Here is a 21,011-nt window from a genome sequence, read left to right as displayed (position 1 = left end):
GACGCCGTGTCAAAAAAGACAGACACGAACTGTGGAGAATTCACAAGGCCACACTTAAAGGGTAAACATAAAGCATTGCATTTCTCTGCCAAACATCCACTGTTGATTATATTATGCATCTTTAAAAAGACGTTTTAAAGAGGTGATTAATTCGACTTACATTTTCTACTTTCGACATTATGACGCTAAGTACCTGTAGTATCCTACTTATTATGGAATTTTTACTCATGCTAGTTGTGTGGCTCTGGGGAGAAAATCCCATTGGCTTTTTGTTGAGGGAAACCCGTGCAATGCTAACTTCCTGGGTTAGCCTACAAATGACTACACACGTGCAGGACCGTATTTGCGGTGGCTACCACTGCTTCCTACCATCCCATTTGGCTTTTAACATATTTTGACAATTCCGTACAAATGCATGTTGAAAAACATGCATTTCCTGCAGCTCTACTAGATGCAACTAAAAGTTCAACCAGAATAATTCTCCAGAACCCCAATAGACCAACAGTTGACATGTCGGACTCAAGTCACATCACACACGATGATTGACATTAAGGAATCGATGATGCCATTTCATAAGAAATTTAAGAACCACATGTCACAAGGAAATGTCTGGGTGAGTAATGAGAACCTCTGGTGGCAACACCTGTATTGAGCCGTCGAAAACCTAACAACAGCCTCTGTGCTGCTGTGCACCCGGGGGTTTCGTGTGTGTGTGTGTGTGTAGGCTGGCGATCCTCTGTGATTATACCCTCGCAGTCGCAGCACGCCATTTTTAATGCTTTTCTCAGAAACACATGCCACTGACCCTCCCAAACCCCCGTGGGCCCACTCAGCTAACGCAACAGTAAACCCTCATTTTCATTCTGCACCATCAATTGTTCAGAATGAATCCAACACAGTGACTCACACGCGCTTCGGCAGCTCGCATCACAACACGTGCTGCCTCGCTCTCCTTCACGTTGTGTCTCGCAGTTAAGTTCAGTCAAGGCTCGAGCTACTCTGTTTGAGACTGCGGCACGTCGTGAAAATGTCAATTAAACATTGAGGTGGGAGGTTGTGTTCAAGGTCGTTGAACCAAGTCTTTGTGTCTAAACGGCATCGAAAAAGCAGGAAGCCACACTGGCACTAATGAAAAGGCATGTTATGCAACACCTCACACCCGTAAGTGCACATCTGGCAAGCCAACAATTGTTCTGTGAGAGTGTTTTCTCCAAATTTGTTATTCGTCCTTCAATGGAAACTTGTGACGCCACTGTCTTAATGAGTGTGAGCTGACTCATCACCTAAATATCCATTAGCCAACCTTCCCGCTCTAGAAAATGTCTTCAGCCTGGCTTCCTTTGAATGACTGATCTATTTGTAGTGGCTCCTGGGCAAACCATCTCAGCAATCCCACTGTTTCTCTCGTTAGTTTTGTTTTTCTGCGATGTCCCGCCTCATCCCTGCTTCCTGTTGCGTAATATTGTGGAACTCACACAGAAAACCAACCCAGTAGTAAAAATTTCCCCAATAGAATTAAACAGTGGAAATCCTGAACTGCCAAGAATTCTGGGATTGTGCTTTAAAAAAGGTCTTTTGAAATAACTGCTACAATAACAATGATGTCAACTATTTTAGACGTTTTGCCGTCTGAATGTGTTACTCCTGTTATGTTTATGACCAGGGTTAGGTTATGAATAGCTACACGGAGGTCTAGTATCACGCAAAGTATCTATCTTCCTCAGTGTATTCTCAGCCCAAGCCGCGCATGTTGAGCACTTCAGCAGACGAGCTTCGAGTCTTGGCTCGCTTATCCGACTAGCATGAACAGAGAATCCCTGGGGAACAGGTTGCTCGCATGTTAGGATTCGCTGCTCTCATTTACCTGTAGATAGCGGAAGGAAAGGCTGAGGCATAGTTTTCAGTATGAATACCTTTAGTCTGCACTATTATGTGTTCAGTCAGATACAAATCCACAGCTTTCATGCTTAGTTTTAAGCCATGTTTTAAGCTTTGCTAGCAGCAGGGCTCTAGAGAGTTGCCGATGTCGGCCCATCTGTTCATAGGTCGGTCCAACACTTTGGTTGCGAGTGACATGTCACAGATTCTGTTGGATGAGTTGCTGTGCAATTGTATGGATACGAGCTACTTACTTACCTGTAGTGTACCGAGTGAAATGAATAGTGCATATATTAAGATTTTGGGAACACGCAAACAAAACAGCAGACAGTAAACAAGATGTGGAGACTTCAGGCAGGGAGTGTTTCCGTGAGTTTGTTAAGAAGAAAGCAGCCTATATTCCTGTGCCAGATGTGCAGAGGTGTGCCCTCAGCTCCTCTGAAGCACCAGTCCGCTTTGCAGTCGAGGCTGGTTGGCGACTGATGGCTTCAGATTCCTAGACTCTTACACTGCCTGGAGCCCAAATTTCACCCCGTGCCCGGGCCGTAAACTAGAGTTTTGCAGTTATTCACATGGTGTTTCATTAGAAAAATAACAACCCTTAGTAAAGAGCTCTGCGCCCGACAGAGAGTGACTAGACGCATTAAAAAAGATGCTGTCCAGTCAAAACAACCTGCCGAGACTCAGAGAAATAACGCTCACCGGGGAAAAGAAACAACATGTTTTTCACCGACCATAAGAGATTGTTATACAGTATCAGTGGAAAGAAGACACACACCCACCTACTTCCCTCCCCCGCCACACTCCTCGACCCCTCCCACTCAGTAAACTGTATAAATACCGTACTCTCACCATTGCTGGGATTCAGACACTGACCTGCACTGACCACAGATGCTCAGGTGAGAAGAGTGGGGACGCTTTACCAACCAAAGGAGCCGTATCTCTAATAAAACCAGATCCTAAACTCTCTGATCCTCCAGAATGTGGCTCCAGGTTTCTCTCCTGTGTCTGTCCTGCTTAACTCTGCCCAGCCAGAGCCAGGGCCAAGACCGAGCCTCCCTGCGGCGCTCCAACGACCACAGCGGGCTCTGCCACTACACCTTCACCGTGGCCAGTCCGGAAGAGTCCAGCTGCCCCGGAACCAGCATGAAACCAGAGATGGACGGAGTCTCGTCCCGACTCACCATGCTGGAGGCTTTGGTCAGCCGTCTGATAACGGGAGTGGATGGAGGCCCCAGGACCGGGACTAACGGCGAGGACGGCGTCCAGGAAGCCTACTCGCAGGTGACCAGGGAACGAAAGCAGCTGGAGCAGGACAAGGAGCGTCTGAACGGACAGGTCCAGGAGCTGCAGAGGAGGCTGGCCGAGCTGAGTCAGGAGGCAGAAAGCCTCAGGCAGAGGCCGTGCCAGCAGACAGACAGCTCAGGGGTTACTCAGCGTGACAGCAGACCTGCCAGCGGTATGTACATCGGTAAATAGGAAAACACATGACTCACCATGTGACCTCTTCTCGAGCTTTTTGAGAAGTTTTCTTCTTTGGGAAGCTGATATAAAAAGAGATTTTTTTTTCCTCTTCTGTGTTGGTGTTTGTTTTTCTTAGAGGTATATTTGTCTTTGGGTATGAAAAATTGTCTCGCGGCAGCAGGTCAGGTTTTGCAGTTAACTGTCTCAGGTTGACTGCGGGGATTGGAATTTACAGCGCAGACTCTTCTTTTATGGCTCCCCTTTGCATTTCTGTTTAAGTGCATGTTATCATTTTAGAGGAGCAATAGCGAGGCTATGTGGGTGACCTGCTGTGCTCAGAGGCAAGTCGTTTAAATGTTTAACTGCAGATTACTACTAATATATACATATATTGTTTGTTTTTACTAATAATTAGCCTGAGTATCATTTTGCTGTTATAATACACCTGCACCTCGTCTCCACAGACCCGGCATTAAACGGGAATGGCGCTTACCAGGAGATGAAGGCCGAGGTTAAAGAGCTTCCGGCATCCCACCTCATTCCTGAGGGAAATCACAACTTCACAGGTACGTCTGGGGTTTTACGGATGCTAATGAAGCTTGTCCAAACTGGCCACCCCAAGTGTCAACGTTATCGGAAGCGACGCAAATACATAACTAATACGGTGCGACTCCCTTCTTTCCTCCAGGCTGTGGAGAGCTGCAGTCGGTGGGAGATCCTGTGCTGCACAGGAAGGCCGACGGCATTACAGGGAAGTATGGAGTGTGGCTGCAGGACCCCGAGCCTCAGGGCCCTCAGTACACCAACAAGACCGTGTGGCGTATCGACACCGTCGGTAAAGACGTCCGCCAGCTCTTCGCGTACGAAGACATGGATCAGTTGTCCCAAGGCTTCCCTATGAAGGTGCTGGTGCTGCCAGAGCCTGTGGAGAGCACAGGGGCCGCCATGTACCGCGGCTCCCTTTACTACCAGCGCAAGCGCAGCCGCACCCTGATCCGTTACGACCTGACCTCCGAGAGCCTGGCATCGCGGCGAGACCTGCCTCACGCGGGCTTCCACGGCCAGCACCCTTACTCCTGGGGCGGCTACACCGACATCGACCTGGCGGCAGACGAGCGGGGCCTGTGGGCCATCTACAGCACCAGCAAGGCAAAGGGCGCGATCGTGATTTCCCAGCTGGATCCCGAGAGCCTGGAGGTGAGGAAGAGCTGGGAGACAAACATCCGGAAGAACACAGTGGCCAACGCTTTCATGGTGTGCGGACGCCTGTACACGGTGGCCAGCTACACCGCGGCAAACTCCACCGTCAACTACTCGTTCGACACCGCCACCGGGGCCGGGCGAGCCGTCGCCGTGCCCTTCAAGAACAAGTATCGCTACAACAGCATGGTGGACTACAACCACGCGCAGAGGAAGCTGTTCGCTTGGGACAACTTCCACATGGTCACCTATGACGTGAGACTGGGGAGGGCAAGCGACGACCGCAGCTAAAGAGGAGACGAGAGGGAGGAACTGCAGTCAACAGGGCCGAAGAGCGAGACAAGGGGGTGAAACATGTAATCATCTGCATTGTGCTGAGGTAATCCCAAAGCTTGGTAGTCTATGCGTTCTGCAGCATTAAAAATCTATTTTTTCTATTACTATTGTAAATAAGATACGGCAACAGAAATATAATCATGAAGCAGATTAATGTAAGTGGGGCCCCCTGGTGATTATTAATAACGGTAATCGTGGTTTGAAATTAATCTTAAATCTGTTTATAAAAGTTGACGTTATTTAAGTCTCAATAAAAAAGAAAATCAATTACACACTTTCTTGTCTGTGTCATACTTTCAACTTTTACCATGTAATTAAAAAAACTTCTCATTACCCGGAGTGGTTGATGAAAAATCATTATATTTCTACATAAAATCAGAGACAGTTCAGAGAGTAACGCCATACAGTATCTTTAGTAAAAACCAGTGGAGCCATCAGCATATCGTTAACTGGCGTTGAAAGTTCAACACCCCATATATACATAGCACCCCGTATATTTATAGTACTTCCGAAGCAGCTTGCGCAAGTGCCCATGTTCTCATTTGCAGCCATGTTCCTTGTATCCACTGCCCTCTGTGGAGAACAGTTTGCATCTGCACCCTGCGTAGCACACACACACACACCGACCTGCTCCGGGGGGTAGGAGTCCATCCTACTTCCATCATCTCCTGCCTAAACTGGAACCAAAGTTTAAAAGGCAGAACTAGAGAGGGAGTGAGAGCGTGATCTTCCCCCTGTGGTAAAGTGGCAGTATAGCCAAGACACATCTGTCAGTGTCTGGCGAGCAGCAGCCGGGACGGGCTCACTAGAGCGGCCCGACCCAATGCCGAGACCTGGATGGATGCGGATTCCCCGACTGGGCTGTGAGGAACGTGTAGCGTGGCCTGTGAGGGAAGAGCAGAACTCCACAAAGAAGGTGAAGAAGATGCCCGAGCGGTTCCGGGCAGGCCCACAACATCTGACCCGCAGCATGTCCAACAGCAGAGCTGTGAGGAGGACAGAGACGGTGTAACATTGGTTTCTGTTGACGCAAATAAAACAAATAAATAATAAAACCCCATAATTTTAAACCTTAGCTTGGCATTACCTTTTAAACATGGCGTCATTGAATAACTATGGCTATTAATACAAAAACACATAACAATGCCACACTTGTTTAATTGTCTTTTTTTTTAGCATCTTTAGCATTTCACCATAGCACATGCCTCCAAGTGGTAAAGGGAACTTGATTTTTCGCAATTAAGTATTTATTTTAAGACCAAATATTACCAAACTGCCCTGCCAAATGCAAAACAGGATGCAGTCAATAATACGCTGCATGTGCTAAAAACAATGACATGGATACCTTTTGTTCCAATTGACTTAATCATAAAGCATCGAACAGAAAACAGGAGCCAAACCCAACTTGCCTTAAGTTACATTGGAGTCAGTCACCATTGATCACTCGACACACCTTCGCTCACGAAGGACCAGATTCGGCCAAAGAGACACAAAGGTACACGGACCCGGTCTGATGATTCACGACACAAGTCCATGCCCTGGTCACGTGGCTATATTCTCTTTCCTATTAGCACGTAATTAAACCATAGTGGAGTTGTACATGTATCGGGGATGTTTTCTGTTTGATTGTATGAGCATATATTTAAAGAAGTGGACCATGGAGTGTGCGTAAATGAGTGATTTAACACCGCGACAACTGTGCCAAATGTGACCCGAATGCGCCGCTTCCCTCCTGTGCGCGTTCACGCAAAAAGGAGCAGCGTGTGTAAAAGGAAGTTTCCGCCTCCTATTTGTTAAGCGTCTGTCGGCAGAGGTGACAGTTCACTGTGAACATGCCGGGGATGCTGCTGGGTGATGTGCTGCCAAACTTCGCGGTGGAGACCACCTGTGGCGGAATGAAACTGCACGACTTTCTCGGCGATTCGTAAGTAACCTTCATTAATATTGGATATCCTTGGATGTTTATTGATCGGATTGGCAAAACATAAAAGCTCACGACGGGAGAGCAAAGTTCCTGTTACTGACTTCTGCTTTTGACGTCATCAAGCATCGGTGTTCAAACACAGCTCTATTGTGTGGTGGGCAAACGGATCTCAGGCAGCCTGCAGATGCGGTTTATGACCATATGAAACGCCCCTTTTATAGGGCAGAACCACTTTATACCACATAATACAAAGAGTCACGTCGTTTCAGTTTGGTTTTTGATGCCTCGTGGTTCGTGAAACTTCAGCTTGCAAGTCCCACTTACAGAAGGCCCTGCGCGTACCTGCCACGGCCACACCGATCACTTCTTTTATTTTTGAAATTTCAGCTGGGGAATCCTGTTCTCCCACCCCAGAGATTTCACCCCGGTGTGCACCACAGAGCTGGGTCGAGCGGCCAGACTGAGCAGTGAATTCAGCAAGCGCAAAGTCAAAATGATCGCGCTGTCCATCGACTCTTTGGAGAACCACCACGGCTGGACCAAGGTGGGATAGTGACGGCATCAACGCGTAGGAGAAAAGGAATTCATGGATTATGACCTCAAAAGGGCTGTTGTGTGAGGTCACAGTGACCTTTAACCCATAAAATCCAATCAGTTAAATCTTGGGACAAAGTGGACGTTTGAGCCAAATTTAAAGAAAATTGCTCAGATCCTGAGATATTACGCTCACAAGAATAAGATGAACAACCACAACATCGTCCCAAAGTCCCACAAAAGTAACAGAGACTGCTGGGCGGGTAGACTGCATGTCTCAACCAAATTCTTTATATTTTAACGCCACACGTATCACGTATTTATATAGGTCTGTGTCTCTGTACTAACTAGGACATCCTGGCATACAACTGTGAGGAGTCCGCTTGCTGCTCGCTGCCCTTCCCCATCATAGCGGACAGTAAACGGGAGCTGGCAGTCGCCCTGGGCATGCTGGACGCAGACGAGAAGGACAAAGACGGCATGCCGCTCACTGCGCGCTGTGTAAGAGTCCAATCCGACTCCCGACTCGATCGATCTGCACGGCAAACATGTATCGAATGATCAGTAACCCTTACGGGCTCCTTCTCTGCGCAGGTGTTTATCATCGGCCCTGACAAAAAGCTGAAGCTGTCTGTCCTCTACCCGGCCACCACCGGACGCAACTTTGACGAGATCCTGCGGGTGGTGGACTCCCTCCAGCTGACGGCCGGGAGACAACTGTCCACGCCTGCCGACTGGAGGGTGTGTCACACCTTTGAAAGTGACCTCGGGTTACACCAAATCATTTTGGCGGGCTGACTTTAAGCGGTTAATTGAAAGGAATTGACCTGCAGCCGTGTAAATTAACCCTGTTTGTTTGTTTTTTTTTGTTCTTCCAGCCTGGAGACTGCGTGATGGTCCCCGCCGGCATGTCTGAGGAGGAGGCCGCCTCTTTGTTCCCAGCTGGCGTCTACTCCAAAGACCTGCCCTCTGGCAAGAAGTACCTGCGCTACACACACCAGCAATAGGAGACGGCGCAGATGTTCAACACTTACTCGTGTTGCACTCAATCCAGCAGCTCCCATTGCTGTTTTTTTTACTCCTACCAGGGGAAAAAAACAAACGGAAAAAAACCTGAGGGTTGAATAATAACCAACGTCTTCAGGAATATGTATGACTTTTCTGTTTGTCAGTTTTTACAGCACCTACAACTCCAATAATAAAAGCTGTGATGTTCAGTCTGCTTTTCAGAATGATACTTTTTTGGAAGGATAGAGAGAAGATGACGACACAATATTATAAAACATAAGGGAGCTTGAAGCTTGAACTTTGTAACACAGAAACAATCAGGTTACGGTTACAATCAATGGATCAAATGTGTACTGAAGTGGTTTCTAGTGCTCGTTGCACAAACAACGCTTTGTCCTTTCATTCATTTGATCGGCCATGTGTACATGCCAAACGTATGAGCGCAGACCTATCGTTTGAATTATTTATTAACAGTACATGTGAAGCGTGAGGCACTTGGTGGCGTTTAACCTTCGGTGAGAGCCGAGGTGTAAGACATCTGTTCATGAGAGTATTTTCAGAAACCTGCCTGAGCCGAGTCTACGCTGTAATGATTAGAACCGAGTAAACCTGATGAGCGATATCCGACCTCAAAGTGCTGTTGTTTCCCAGATTAAAAAAACAAAAAAACAATTGGGTCGTTAATTTCAGTGAAAGCAGCAAGGTCGGGATTTGTCTTCTCGTTTCCCAGCGTGTGGATTTATCATCACTATGACGACAGAGAGAGTCACTTCCAGCTCGGCCGCCTCCCCCCCCCCCTGGCGGCGGCGGCGGCGGCGTCATCTCTGGTTCATGAGCGCCTGGTACTCCCTCTGGTGGGCCAACAGTCGCAGGAACACTCTGTACTTTCTCTCATAGAAGCTGAGGGAAGAAGAAAATGGGAAAAATAGTTACACAAAAAAGGTGATGGAATATGCAGACTTCTTACATTGCCTGGTTCCCTCGCGACTCACAATCCAACTTTGACTCGTTCAATATCGAACAATCTTTGACAATATGGGTTGCTGTAAAGACATTTAATGGCAATGATACCCAGTGGAAATTTTTAGCTGCACGAATGTACCCCCATTTTTAAAAGAGACTTCTCTCTGTCTTACCCCCGGAGCTCCAAGTCGGGCTGAACAACTCGCCCCACTTTCGCCATCTTCTCCATTGCCTCCTAAAAACATAAATTGCGAGAACAAAGACCCCTCAATAAATCATGTGGCGCGCATTCAGTTCCAGCCGTGACCCAGTTATAGTAACTAGAGGAGCCGACTACAGTTTGTGACTAATACGGTGCGGGGGCCTCACTGCGCTGAGAATTAAAAAAAATAAATAAATAAAAAGAATCCAGCCGGTTGACTGTGTGCAGCTCAGAGGATCAGACACAACAATAGCCTGCAGTGATTGCGGCTGAAAATGGGTTGACAGGTGCAGCCCTGTCCGAACAATAACGCCGTATTTTTAGTATATCTGGCTTAAAGGCTCGCCGTTCTCCTGCGCTGCGAGCTCTGGCACGGAGACACGGAGCCACGGCAGCGTGACAGGCAAACGATTCAGCCAGGGCTTTATGTCTTTAACACATTTTTCCACAAATCTCCTCTGTGGCTGAAGCAAGCGGAGCCGTGCGCTTTAAACTCTTTTGAGGTCAGTTTTATGAGAGTACAAAATAAGAGTATTGGATTGCATACTGCAAAATATATTGTAAAATAAACACTTTTTAAAAGGGGAGTTTAGAAGTAAAGCTAAATGACGAAATGGAGGTGTGTGGCTTGGAAGAAGTGGACATTTAGAAGGTCCTTCAAGGATTTTGGGAACCAAAATGTTTAATGGAAACAACTCAGAAGAAGGGCATTCAGAACTTACAGAAGCATCTATTTCATGCGATATCCACACAAGGATAATAGTATAATGGATAATATTATCTTCTATTTGCATAAAATATCAATGAAAATTCCTATTGCAAACTTGTATGATGTCTCAGTGTATTTCCTTTAGATAACTAATACTGTGCAAGTAGAAAAAGATTTTCAGGATGGTTTTCTTTGAGGAGTAACCAAGGAGATTTTTGTGTGAAATCTTTTGTAAGCGAGTTACATTTAGTAGCATTTTTATAGCGCTGACGCACCATCAGTGAGCCGTTTGGGACGGTTTGCATTTGCATGTGGACGGTGCGTCCCAGGGATATTCCCCAATATCAGCGCCAACTTTAAAGCCGGAGGATTAAAGTCACTTTTATGACCTCAGCTTGTGTACTGTGGTTTCACTCCACCTGCACAGTGCTGTAGTCCTGTGATGCACACGCACCCAGGACTGCTGCTCCGACCAACACCGCCTCTACCTGGTCAGGCAACGCCACTGGCAGTCCTGAAGAGGACAACAGGAACAAACAAAAAAAGACATTCATTGAGCAAAAGAAGGTTCAACAAAAGCTTTCTTGAAATGTTGCGTGTGCTTCAGGGGGAATTGTAGAGAAGCTGCTTTTTGGGGTTACAAATAACTAAAACATTTTGGATAATTGCCTCTTCAGCCTAAGCGTCAATCTCGATATCAAAGCTGTCATCGTGACTCGTCAGCGTTTCCCACCTGTAGCGTTGGCGTGAATCTGAACAAACAGGGAGTTCTTGCTCAACCCGCCACACAGGAAGAGGGTTCTGATGTCATGACCTGCTTCTTTCATGGCCTCCAGAATGTGGAGAGTACCGAGCTGAAACCAGTGGAGAAAATTGAGCCGCAGTCAGGTTACAAGTTGATAGACCGTATACTTCAAAGCAGGGAATTTCAATGTTTTGAAGGGAGAAGTTTTACCAAACACGCTGTTAACGTTTGCAGCGATGCAGCGCATGCTTACCAACATCGCTGCTCTTATACGCCGCTGGAACGATTAATACTCTTTTTTTTAAAACAGAATACCATTTCAATTTTAAATTGGGTTAATGCCACTTTGTCTTGTTCTTATATCAATGGTTCTTTGTAATCAGATGTTAACACCACACTAAATTTGACTAAGTACAATTTTGTAACTTATAGAAAATGACAGGAAATTAGGACCCCTAACACGGGAGTGCAACAGAATGGGAATCCCCGCATCCGCACTTGACATCGAGTCGTCAGGCTGAGGCTCGAGAGAAAATCATGCACATTTTGAAACAAATGAGAGTGGACTTACAGCGAGGGCTTGCACAGTGGCCAAATAGAGCAGGGCCAAGTCATCCAAGGTTTGGGAGAGTGGCAGTCCGATCACCTGTAGTGAGTCGGTCATGTGAGAATGTCTCACGGCTGGTTAAGAGTAACTAGAGAGCTTTCATTTTAAATACAATTTGAATTCTCTGCGCTTACAAAACACTTAATATAGATGTTTTGCTATTTGGATTCACCCGAAGTGTGACTGATGCTTTGTAAAGGCAACTGCTTCAGCTAGCTGATCGCTAACAGTGTTATCAATTGATTTGTTTTGGAGAATTGGTAAAAGAACAGTTGCTCAGACGTGTATGAGAACATTGACACTACGCTCGCACCAAAGTCACCTGGAGAATCCAAACATTTCTTTTCTCACTTAAGCATACTTAAGACAAAATGTCGCAGGGTCTTCAATAGCCTCTCCATCTCCGCAGGCGAGTGCGGTACAATCACATTTCTGGACCCATGTCCCCTCACCATGCCCTTCAGGGTGGGGTCCGCCACGGGGGACCTGTTCCCGTGGAAGTCAGGCCACACGTGAAGACTGGAGCCAAGCAGGTCCACGGTAGGACCAGAAGCAGCCATCAAACTCAGGTGGTTGTTCAGGTAGCTGTAGATGTTCTCGCCAGTGTGGGGAAATCTGGAAAAACAAAAGCAGGGGAATGAAGAGCTAGAAGAGAGAACATTAAATATGTTGTTGTGTGGACGATTATCAATCGGCCCAGAGGCCTGAAGACAATTTGACCTCAAATACCAGGAAAGTGTAGTTGTTACCTTAGAGTGTAATGACATTAATGAAGGCTCATTAAGGGTTCCAGTAAGGCCTGTCAGTGTGTCAATGTTAAGACACTCATAGAAGTACATATTGAATAATGCAATTGGCAACTTCTGCGAGTTTTATAAATCAGGGTTAACCTTCTCATTTTGTAACTTCTTTTATGATAGTTAAAAATAAAAAATATTCACTGTAAATTAGTTTTGTATTTAATCTAACCATTTGGCAGTACACCCTCCGCCCTCAGGATGGCGCTCGGGTGTAGTTGGGAATAGCGTGTATAGAGTACACCACCTTACTAAGCTTCTAACCGCCCCAGAGCTGACTAAACATTATTGTACGTCAGCTAAACAGGGACGACAGCTGTGCTAGTAGGTCTTTTTGGAGGGGGAGGTTTGGGGGGAGTGGGGGGTGCATCAGCTGACCTCTGGCGGGCCTGTTCCTGGAGCTGAGCGTAGGCGCCGTGGCCCTTCACCATGTGGTCGATCTGAGGGGGAAGAGAGAAAAACAGTTTAACAAAGAGGATTAAATGATGACACGGCTGATGACACAGCAGCTGTGGCCCACAGGCTTATAACGAAAAAAGATATATTACTTTAATTAAAATAATAATGAACTGGTGATCAGTTCATTTTAATCTTTTGTTAGACTATTCATCTACAAAGTGTCAGTTTAAAAAAAATTCCCTTGAGTCACTGGAGCTTGAAAACAGTTTTCTGTTGCTGCACAGCATGAAGCGGGTTAATGAAATCGGACCAGGACTGACCAGCCTTCCTGTGGCACTCTGTCCTCCCTCGTTGAGCCACATGCCGGGCACCATGGCAGACAGGCAGGGCCCCCACACTCCGGGCACGAACAGAGGCTGCTCGCTGATCTAACGCAGGTGAATACAAAACGTTAGGTTTTAGTTTGCATAGTGTGTCACACTGACCCCCTATGGAGATATAAAGATACAGGATGCAAATTAGCTTAAAGCGAAACTCTGCTACGGTGTATTAAATGGTGACATTTATGTTTTGAACTATACACAATCCCTTTAAAACAAAATAGAAATATATATGTACGTGAATGTATAGATGCAGTTAATGCAAACACAAAAACAGTAAAACCTAGAATGTTTCCATTTTAGGTTACATTTTGTTATACCTACGATGATTGCATAACTGCATATTAGCATCAGCTTAGTTTTACACCACAAATTAATAAAAAGGCGTGAAAGCATCATGGAGTTCCTACCTTACGTACACTAAATTATTTTTAAGTGACACAAGGGTAGAGACGTAGTAGCACGCAGCTCACCGCCATGTGACAGGTTGACGTTCCACAGATCATCACCATGCGTGAGGAGATCGGCTGGTCCTCACAGGGCAACTGAAAGCCTTTTATATCTGCACCGATCATACCTGGAAAGAGCAAAATTACATTTTAAATCAGCTTTTCCAAGAATCAGAAATTATAATTTGCATTTTTTGGAGTTCCCTAATAAAAAAGGTTTGCAAAACTCCAAGTCAGGGAATAAACCCAATTATTTGCAGAGGAAACGCTTTCAACCCTTTGAAGCACTTCTTTAACCTTCACATGGAATTCCGCCCTGACAGTAACTGCTGGAACAATGTTTGCCAAGCTGGTTCGAGTTTACGGTGGAAGGTTCATCTTTGTGGGGGGGGCTTTACATCACTGTGAAATGCGTGATTACTAAAAGTGCAGAGTGTTTTAGCCTCTGACTGGTACGACAATGCGTGATAGGCAGAGGTCACGGCCGGGGGTCAGAGGGCAGAGTTCACGAGCAGTTTATCTCCCGGAGCAAAACCAGATGGTGGGGATTTGTGAACCGGAGGAGTGGTCGACTGCTGCCCTGAAACTAGAGAGTGCTCACAGACACAGTACTGAGGCACCGAAGCAGTTGTGTAAAAATCCCAACTCATTATTATTATTTTCAAGGCTTCATCACTACTACAACCAATGGCTCAGAGTGCCCTGAGCACTCGATTTGATAATAATGCTCCTGGCCTTTCATCTAGCACCACCAGCAGGCCAACATTCACATTTGTGCACGGTAACCCTTTGAAATGCACGGTTATCTATCACAGACGATAAACTCTTTGCTTCTGGAACACTTCACTGGCTTTGCTTAGAAACCAGGTCAAATTTTTCAACCTCGTCCGCAAGATACAAAGAACTATTCCAAGAGCGTACAGGGGAATATTTGCATTCCCCTGAGACTGAACTCTAGTGCTGACAAGGCCCTGACCTCACCACAATTAGGTTAACCTTTATATTGCGCAGGGGAAATATAAACATTTGAACCATTCATGAAGTTAAGTGTATTTATGCTTCCCAGCTTCATCTTTGGACATAAACATGAAATATTCTGCCTGTCTTCTGAAGTTTGGTAAACATGAATCATCCCTGTGCAACTTACTGATGATACATCTTGTATTTTAAGGGTTTACAGTTTAATTTATACACTAAGGTTAATATAATATACCGAGGCCTCCGGCATGAGCATCAATGAGAGAAGCACCGACAGCGGTTCCCGCCTCCAGACTCAAATCCGCCGCTGCGTCCTGCGTGAGGCCGCCTCCCAACGGGCTGCCAGGGGAACAAGTCGCACTGCCTGGAAAACACGGCACAGCACGGCACAGCACGGCACAGCTTAAATAATGAAATAAGCACTCTCGTGTAGATGACGTGTTTTGAAAAGATCACAACACAAAGTAAATATTTTCTGAATTCTCTGAATTCTCTTAGAACGTAATAATAAGATTGTTTGTTAGTGTCTTTACCTATTTTGGAAAAGTTGTTTTCCAGGAGATCCTCTAGTCCGATGCTGGACCAAAAACCGGCATCCCATCCATCTGGAGGGCAGTAAGTCCATTTACACACCAGAGTACATAAAGACCTGTGAAACGTTTCCAACAGATCAACAGTATCTGGTGAAGACCAAAGTATTAAAAAAAAACCCCATACGTTCCATGATAAAAGACACATGCCTCAGAGGACGACCCAATTCTACCCTAAACAGACATTTGATACGAGGATACTATTTCAGCAGCTGAGCTTCATGTTATCATAATGAAACCGTAGTCGACTGGGTCACTTGAAATGGTGAACTCCTTTAATCCAGCCCTGGAATTCATAACTCAAGCACACGATGAACATGTAAATCATGGGAAAGAGGAAGCTTGAAACATCATCCAATCATTCGTAAACAGCTCACCGTGTCAAAGAGCCCGTCGCCTTCCACGAAAGGAAGTCGGGAAGGTCGAAGAAGTGAGCAGCTTTGTCCCAGCAGCTTTCTCTCAGATTCTGATTTTAAAACCAGAGACATGTGTGCTACTGAACCAACGAACGGGGAGTAATAACAGCACATGCACGTATTGGCAGACCTTAAAAGAGACAGTTCACACCAAAATAAAACTTATTCACACATCTGGATTTTTTATACAAACTATCAGCCATAGAGATGTCTGCAAAAGAATTAGAGTTCTGAGACAAATCAGTTATTATTTATTATTGTTGTTATCTTGAGTTAATGGCTCGTGATTTATTGACAGACATATTGTTGTTGACTTTTTGCCATATAGTCCCATTATACTGGAGCAAAGACAGACATCTCTCAGGCCGCTAGCTCTCAAACGTGGCAACTTAGACCAAAGCAACCCTTGCTGATGAATAGCAATACAGGCAAGAGGGAAATTCTGAATAGTTACTATTGGATTGAACTGCTTTTATCTATCGGATGCCTTCTGAGAAGGTGGATGAGGATGAAAAAACTAAAAACAACGCCGCACACATGTTGACCATCAGCCAAAACAGAGCGCGACAATAAAACGCACAGAGATCAGTGGCCCTGTGTTGACCTCGGTCACCTCTCACCTCTTTAAGCCAAAGCAGCTTAGGGGGTTGCATCTCTGGTGACATGACCCCTCCCACCCTGCTCAAGACCCTGTGGCCGGTGTTGGTTATACGAGCAGCCTGTTCTTCAGCACGGTGGTCCATCCACATCACCGTGTTCCTCTGTTTGTCACCTGGGAAAGACAGGAGAAGAAGGGGAAGATCAGGATATGGTGAGAGCAACGTGTAAATATACCAAATAGCTCAGGAATCGATCCAGGAGATGATAAATAAAACTAAAAAAAGAGTGTGATGTTTATGTAATATCTAGGGAGCATATTATCAGCCATTTAATCCGGTTCTGACTGTTGTCTACATTGAAAATAACATAAACGAAGCCCAACCAACTCCAAAGGTTCCGTATGCCTTTGCTTAAGACTAGATCCAATGAGCAAAGACTAGATCCAAGCTACACTTTAAAAACTCAAAGTATTCCTGCCAAAACAATATGGACATAAATCTATTCTTTTCAAATGTTACAATCAGCTTTATAAAATCACAACTGATTCCACCTACAATAACTGATAGTGTACTATAATTAGGTGTGTGTAAATTGCGCTTTCCCAGCGTGCAAAGGTCAGGCTGTGTGTAAACATTTCACTTACCATCCTGACTGACTGGCACAGGTTGGAAGTCTTGGTCCAAAACCACTAGCGAGCAGGTAGCATCAAAGCCGATGCCTCTTACACGGCTCTTCTCCACATTTTGGGTCACTCTCTGGAACAGATGTAACATACGAGTTGTCAGATCAATGCTTGTATACATAAGTAAGATCTGTGGGGAGATTATAAGCAGGTCTTTAGAATCAGGCACTGCAATATAGTTAGTGTGAGTTGCAGTTAAATATTTACAACAATTGGAATGAGCCGTGATTTATTTCAAAACCTCCAAACAGCTTCAGATGGTTAAAACTTCAGAGCAACGTGTTGCCGGTGAGAAAAAAACAAAATGAAAAGAATTGGATAAAAGTCACTTGTTGATAAGAGTGAAAATAATGCATAAATAGCTTAAATGATTTAGGTACAACAAATATATGAACATTAGCTATAGGCAATGAATGAACTGTTAAATTGTTAACAGCTTAGCTAAAAGTAATATAAAATTTCATTACAGATGTTTATCTAAGGCCAAGCAGCATTTACCTCTCCTCTTGGGAATGCAAACATGACCAAAAGCAAACAATAGTTAATTTTATGAAGAAAAAAAAACGTAACAATATCCAGTTGTGATAAAACTACTGAAACTTAAAAATGCTCTGAAATGAACACATTAGGAACACAACATGTGGAGTTAAGTTCATAATGGGGCATTGGACTTGGAACCGACCCACCACGCCACCTCACCTTCACCACCGTGCAGCACTTGTCCCAGATCTCAGCGGAGGACTGGACATAGTGGTCGGACTGCGGTTCCCAGATGCTGATGGGCTCCTCCGCTGCGGTCTCCAGAAGGCCCGCCCGGGTCACCAGCGCCGCCCGCACGCTGGCGGAGCCCACGTCCACCCCGACGTAGTAAACCTCCGCCATGCGGACACGCGCTGAATGCAGAGGAGGAGCAGGAGCAGCAGGAGGAGGAAGAGGAAGAGGGGGGGGGGGGTCATGAAGACTAACCAGGGTGCGCTTTCAAAAGCACGTAATGGACGGATGTGTGTTGGCGCATGTCACATTGAAATGGACAGAATGCAAACGCTACGTCCTGCGCGTGACCCTCCACAAGTGGCGTTATTAAACACAGGAGACACGTGTACGGAAGTTACGACAACACACACGAACTTACCAGCTGATCAAAGCCTTATTTCAGTGCACAAAGCATCACTTTTGAGTTTTCTTATGAGCGCACTTTGTGCTGAACGAACGGACTTTGTGCCCGCGACGGAACGCGAGAAGGGACAAAAAGTGTAAGTCGATTTTATTTTCTCTTTCCCCTCTGAGTGGTTGAAAGGAAGGCAGGTAACCTGTTGCAATGAATTATCCCTCTCTGTGTCGGTTATCGTCTTGTTTTGTACTATGCAGATATTTAAAAGAAGATTGTGTCCAAAACAGACCTAAATTTCCAAACCTAGTGGCTGAAAGTGTGAGATGGAAAGGAGCCAAATATTAGAAGAATATGACACTGACTATTCTAAGTAGTCCAGTCTAACTATAATAACAACTATAAATAGGCTGAATGGAAAATATTGTATTTATCAAACTGAGTTGTGTGGAAATCTAGGTTTAGGAGCTGTGTTATTTTAGTATGTATTATTACGCCAACTCACAGGGAGGACGTAGAGGTAGATGGGTCAAACCAACAGGAATATCAAACAGGAGGCCGGGGTTTGCATTCATTTTAAGTTGCGTTAATTCTGGGTTTTCTATACATTGTTCACGTTTTAAGTACTTACCCCACTACCTAACATGGTATCCCAGTGTCTCAGAAAGTGATGCCAAGGTTCCTGACAAAGGATGACAACGTGCCGAGATCGCACAATGCAAGGGCTCTGCGATGAGTTAAACTAGATGCTACATGCATTGTGCAGTGATGATGCCCACCTGTGCATTTCACTCAAAACATCTCCCGTTTAAAAGGTCTGTGAAAAGCTGTGAGCAAAGACAGTGCACATTAGCTATGAAGCAGTCTTATGTAAGCAGAAGGACATGGTTTACTCCGACCGATAATAATCGGGTAGCGTTGGCTTGGCAAAAGGTCACAAATAACCTGCCGTCCCAAAACGCTGTAGTCGGCGTCCCACCTGGTCCCTTTTCCTCTAATGGGTTCTTTTCTCAAAGGACATCAACAGATGCCTGAAGGAAACAGGGCAGGCCGTGGTCAGCGGGTTCGAGCGTAGGTGAAGTACAGCTAAAAACCAAGCAGCAGGACAGGAAGAAACAGATGTGCTTCAACAAACACAACGTGGCCAGTGTTTGAAATCTCATCCGTCTCTCTCCCTGCTTGGTGTGTGTGTGTTTGTGTGTCGAGCTTGTGTGTGTATGTGTGTGTATCCCCCTGGTCCCCTGACGGTAATCAAAACTCTGCTCTGTTGATACATCAACACATACATATATAGTCTTTCTCTGAGTTTTGCTCGCATGAGTGGGGGAAGTGTTTCCACGGGGCCCTGGACCGTCCCTCCTCTGTACAACAAAAGCAGGCTTTTTGGGACCAGCTCCTGATTTATAAAAACTGCATGCAGTGGAAACAGCTGGCCCTGGCCCGGGGAGAAGTAAAGCGCTGTTATCTATTGGAACCCATCGGGCCGGCGGAGGGGGAAGAGCTGACAGAGAAACAGGAAGCACGGCGGGGACACAGCGGTACTTTGATAGGAAAATAGGCTGCTCCGCGCTGGGGCTTCACACAGGTGTTTCAAAGAGGGACACGGAGGAGAGTTAAGTAGACGGGAAAGCGGCTGTTTCATCGGAAGTGCTGATATTATGTTAGGAGAGGACGAACAATGAAAGAATAACTGGTTTTGTTTAACTTCATTAGCACAGTGGTATTAGACACACGTGTTTCTGAAGCATTCCAGCGCTGCATTTCTACTCCAGGGTGTCACATACTTCCAAATGGGTGTTGCACAGCCGTTGTTGTGAGGACAACGTGTCATCTCAAGAGTGTTGACCGGAGGCAGCTCTGGTTCTCCCAGGCTGTCTGGGGCTGTTCACTTATTTATAGTTGACTTGAGGAGAACACGTTGAATAATACAATGGGGGAGGCCAGACAGACTGGACTGCAGCTGTGCAGAGCCTGCAGTCACCAGCATGGATTATGAGTTGACCCCAGAATGTGATGAATACTTTTCCTGCATTATCCCGCAACTTATTTAAGTGCACGAGCAAAGATCAAGGGGGCAAATTATAAGTGTAAAGTACTTATACGGCTGAAGTATTCTGATGTGAGGGATCCCAGGACAGAAGGCGTCGCGTGTGTACAGATTCTAAAGCCCAATGAGGCAAATTTGTGATATAAATTTGAAATATGAGATATGATTTCCCTTGTTAATTTATCCTTGTATTCAATTTAATTCCATGTGTTGGTTCCGTTCCAATGTGTATCCTTATTACATATATGACCTGGTTAAGTTATATAAATGTGACAAATGACATTTGACATTGTTGAGAACTAACAAAAACCAGTCATATATCTTCTATGTTTCCCATCATATTCAGCCACTAAAGTTGATTGGGTTTCTCAGAGTAGATATCTCCCCTCCCTGTCTAAAAGTGGTTAGAACGCAGACTCAAACATGTACACTTGTAGAGTGGCTTTCCTACAACTAAAGAATGCCTGATGCAGGTGTGACCTAATTTACCTTCTCATATCTTGAACCCTTAACTTCATCACCTGTCAATTGGCACTCGCTGTGCGAACGTGTGGCCCGAATGACGAAACACAAGCTCGTACGATACCAGACACTGTTGGTCTGACCAACACTACGTTTGGATGGGGAAGTAATCATTTCAACGTGCTCTTATGTGTACTTTTATACATGTTCCTGATTAAAAAACGTCATACTGAGAGAGCACTGATTTCCCCCGTGTGTGTCGATCAAGGTTAAACCCCTCGGACCATCTGGAGCAGCCCTGGCTTTAGGACGGGTAACTAATAATTGAGCGGGTAACTAAATATTCAAAAACACTACGTAATCCCGGCGTACATTGCTCCACCGTCTGCATTACCTAATCCCAGAAGCCATCGCGGGGAGGCGGGGACATGGCAAGTTGTCAGGGCAACCTGCATGTCATTTAACACACTCCACCCACTTCGTCGCTCGCGGCCAATCGGAGGCCGTAGAAATGACATCATTGTTATTTTCAG

General features: G+C 45.6%; 3 protein-coding genes across 4 annotated transcripts; 2 read left to right on the top strand and 1 right to left on the bottom strand.

Moving 5' to 3' along the window:
- Positions 1–2,646: 2,646 nt before the first annotated feature.
- On the top strand, positions 2,647–5,150 carry myoc (myocilin). The gene is made up of 3 exons (XM_040170620.2): positions 2,647–3,337; positions 3,807–3,908; positions 4,031–5,150. Exons 1-3 carry the CDS (start codon positions 2,860–2,862, stop codon positions 4,831–4,833), a joined length of 1,383 nt encoding a protein of 460 aa, XP_040026554.2. The 5' UTR covers positions 2,647–2,859; the 3' UTR covers positions 4,834–5,150.
- Positions 5,151–6,192: 1,042 nt separating this feature from the next.
- Positions 6,193–8,553, top strand: LOC120815717 (peroxiredoxin-6). Its single transcript, XM_040170624.2, has 5 exons — positions 6,193–6,802; positions 7,190–7,346; positions 7,688–7,837; positions 7,931–8,077; positions 8,215–8,553. The coding sequence occupies exons 1-5, from the start codon at positions 6,711–6,713 to the stop codon at positions 8,341–8,343; spliced, it is 675 nt and encodes a 224-aa protein (XP_040026558.2). The 5' UTR covers positions 6,193–6,710; the 3' UTR covers positions 8,344–8,553.
- A 240-nt stretch (positions 8,554–8,793) lies between these two features.
- Positions 8,794–18,164, bottom strand: fggy (FGGY carbohydrate kinase domain containing). Of its 2 annotated transcripts, none has more exons than XM_040170616.2 (16): positions 17,994–18,164; positions 17,561–17,754; positions 16,823–16,934; positions 16,200–16,351; positions 15,541–15,629; positions 15,107–15,222; positions 14,809–14,937; positions 13,620–13,723; positions 13,087–13,194; positions 12,746–12,807; positions 12,023–12,185; positions 11,535–11,609; positions 10,952–11,072; positions 10,638–10,732; positions 9,481–9,542; positions 8,794–9,244 (listed from the first exon to the last, which is right to left on the bottom strand). In XM_040170616.2, the coding sequence occupies exons 2-16, from the start codon at positions 17,741–17,743 to the stop codon at positions 9,163–9,165; spliced, it is 1,653 nt and encodes a 550-aa protein (XP_040026550.1). In that variant the 5' UTR covers positions 17,744–17,754; positions 17,994–18,164; the 3' UTR covers positions 8,794–9,162. The 2 variants fall into 2 exon arrangements, with proteins under 2 accessions (XP_040026550.1, XP_040026551.2); XM_040170617.2 differs by having other exon boundaries at positions 10,673–10,732; positions 17,994–18,114.
- Between the last annotated feature and the right edge of the window lie 2,847 nt (positions 18,165–21,011).

The sequence above is a fragment of the Gasterosteus aculeatus genome, chromosome 3 (assembly GCF_964276395.1).
Source record: "Gasterosteus aculeatus chromosome 3, fGasAcu3.hap1.1, whole genome shotgun sequence".
In the NCBI taxonomy this organism is placed as follows: Eukaryota; Metazoa; Chordata; class Actinopteri; order Perciformes; family Gasterosteidae; genus Gasterosteus; species Gasterosteus aculeatus.
The sequence above is the reverse complement of the archived record's forward strand: the minus strand, read 5'-3'. Positions and strand labels throughout refer to the sequence as shown.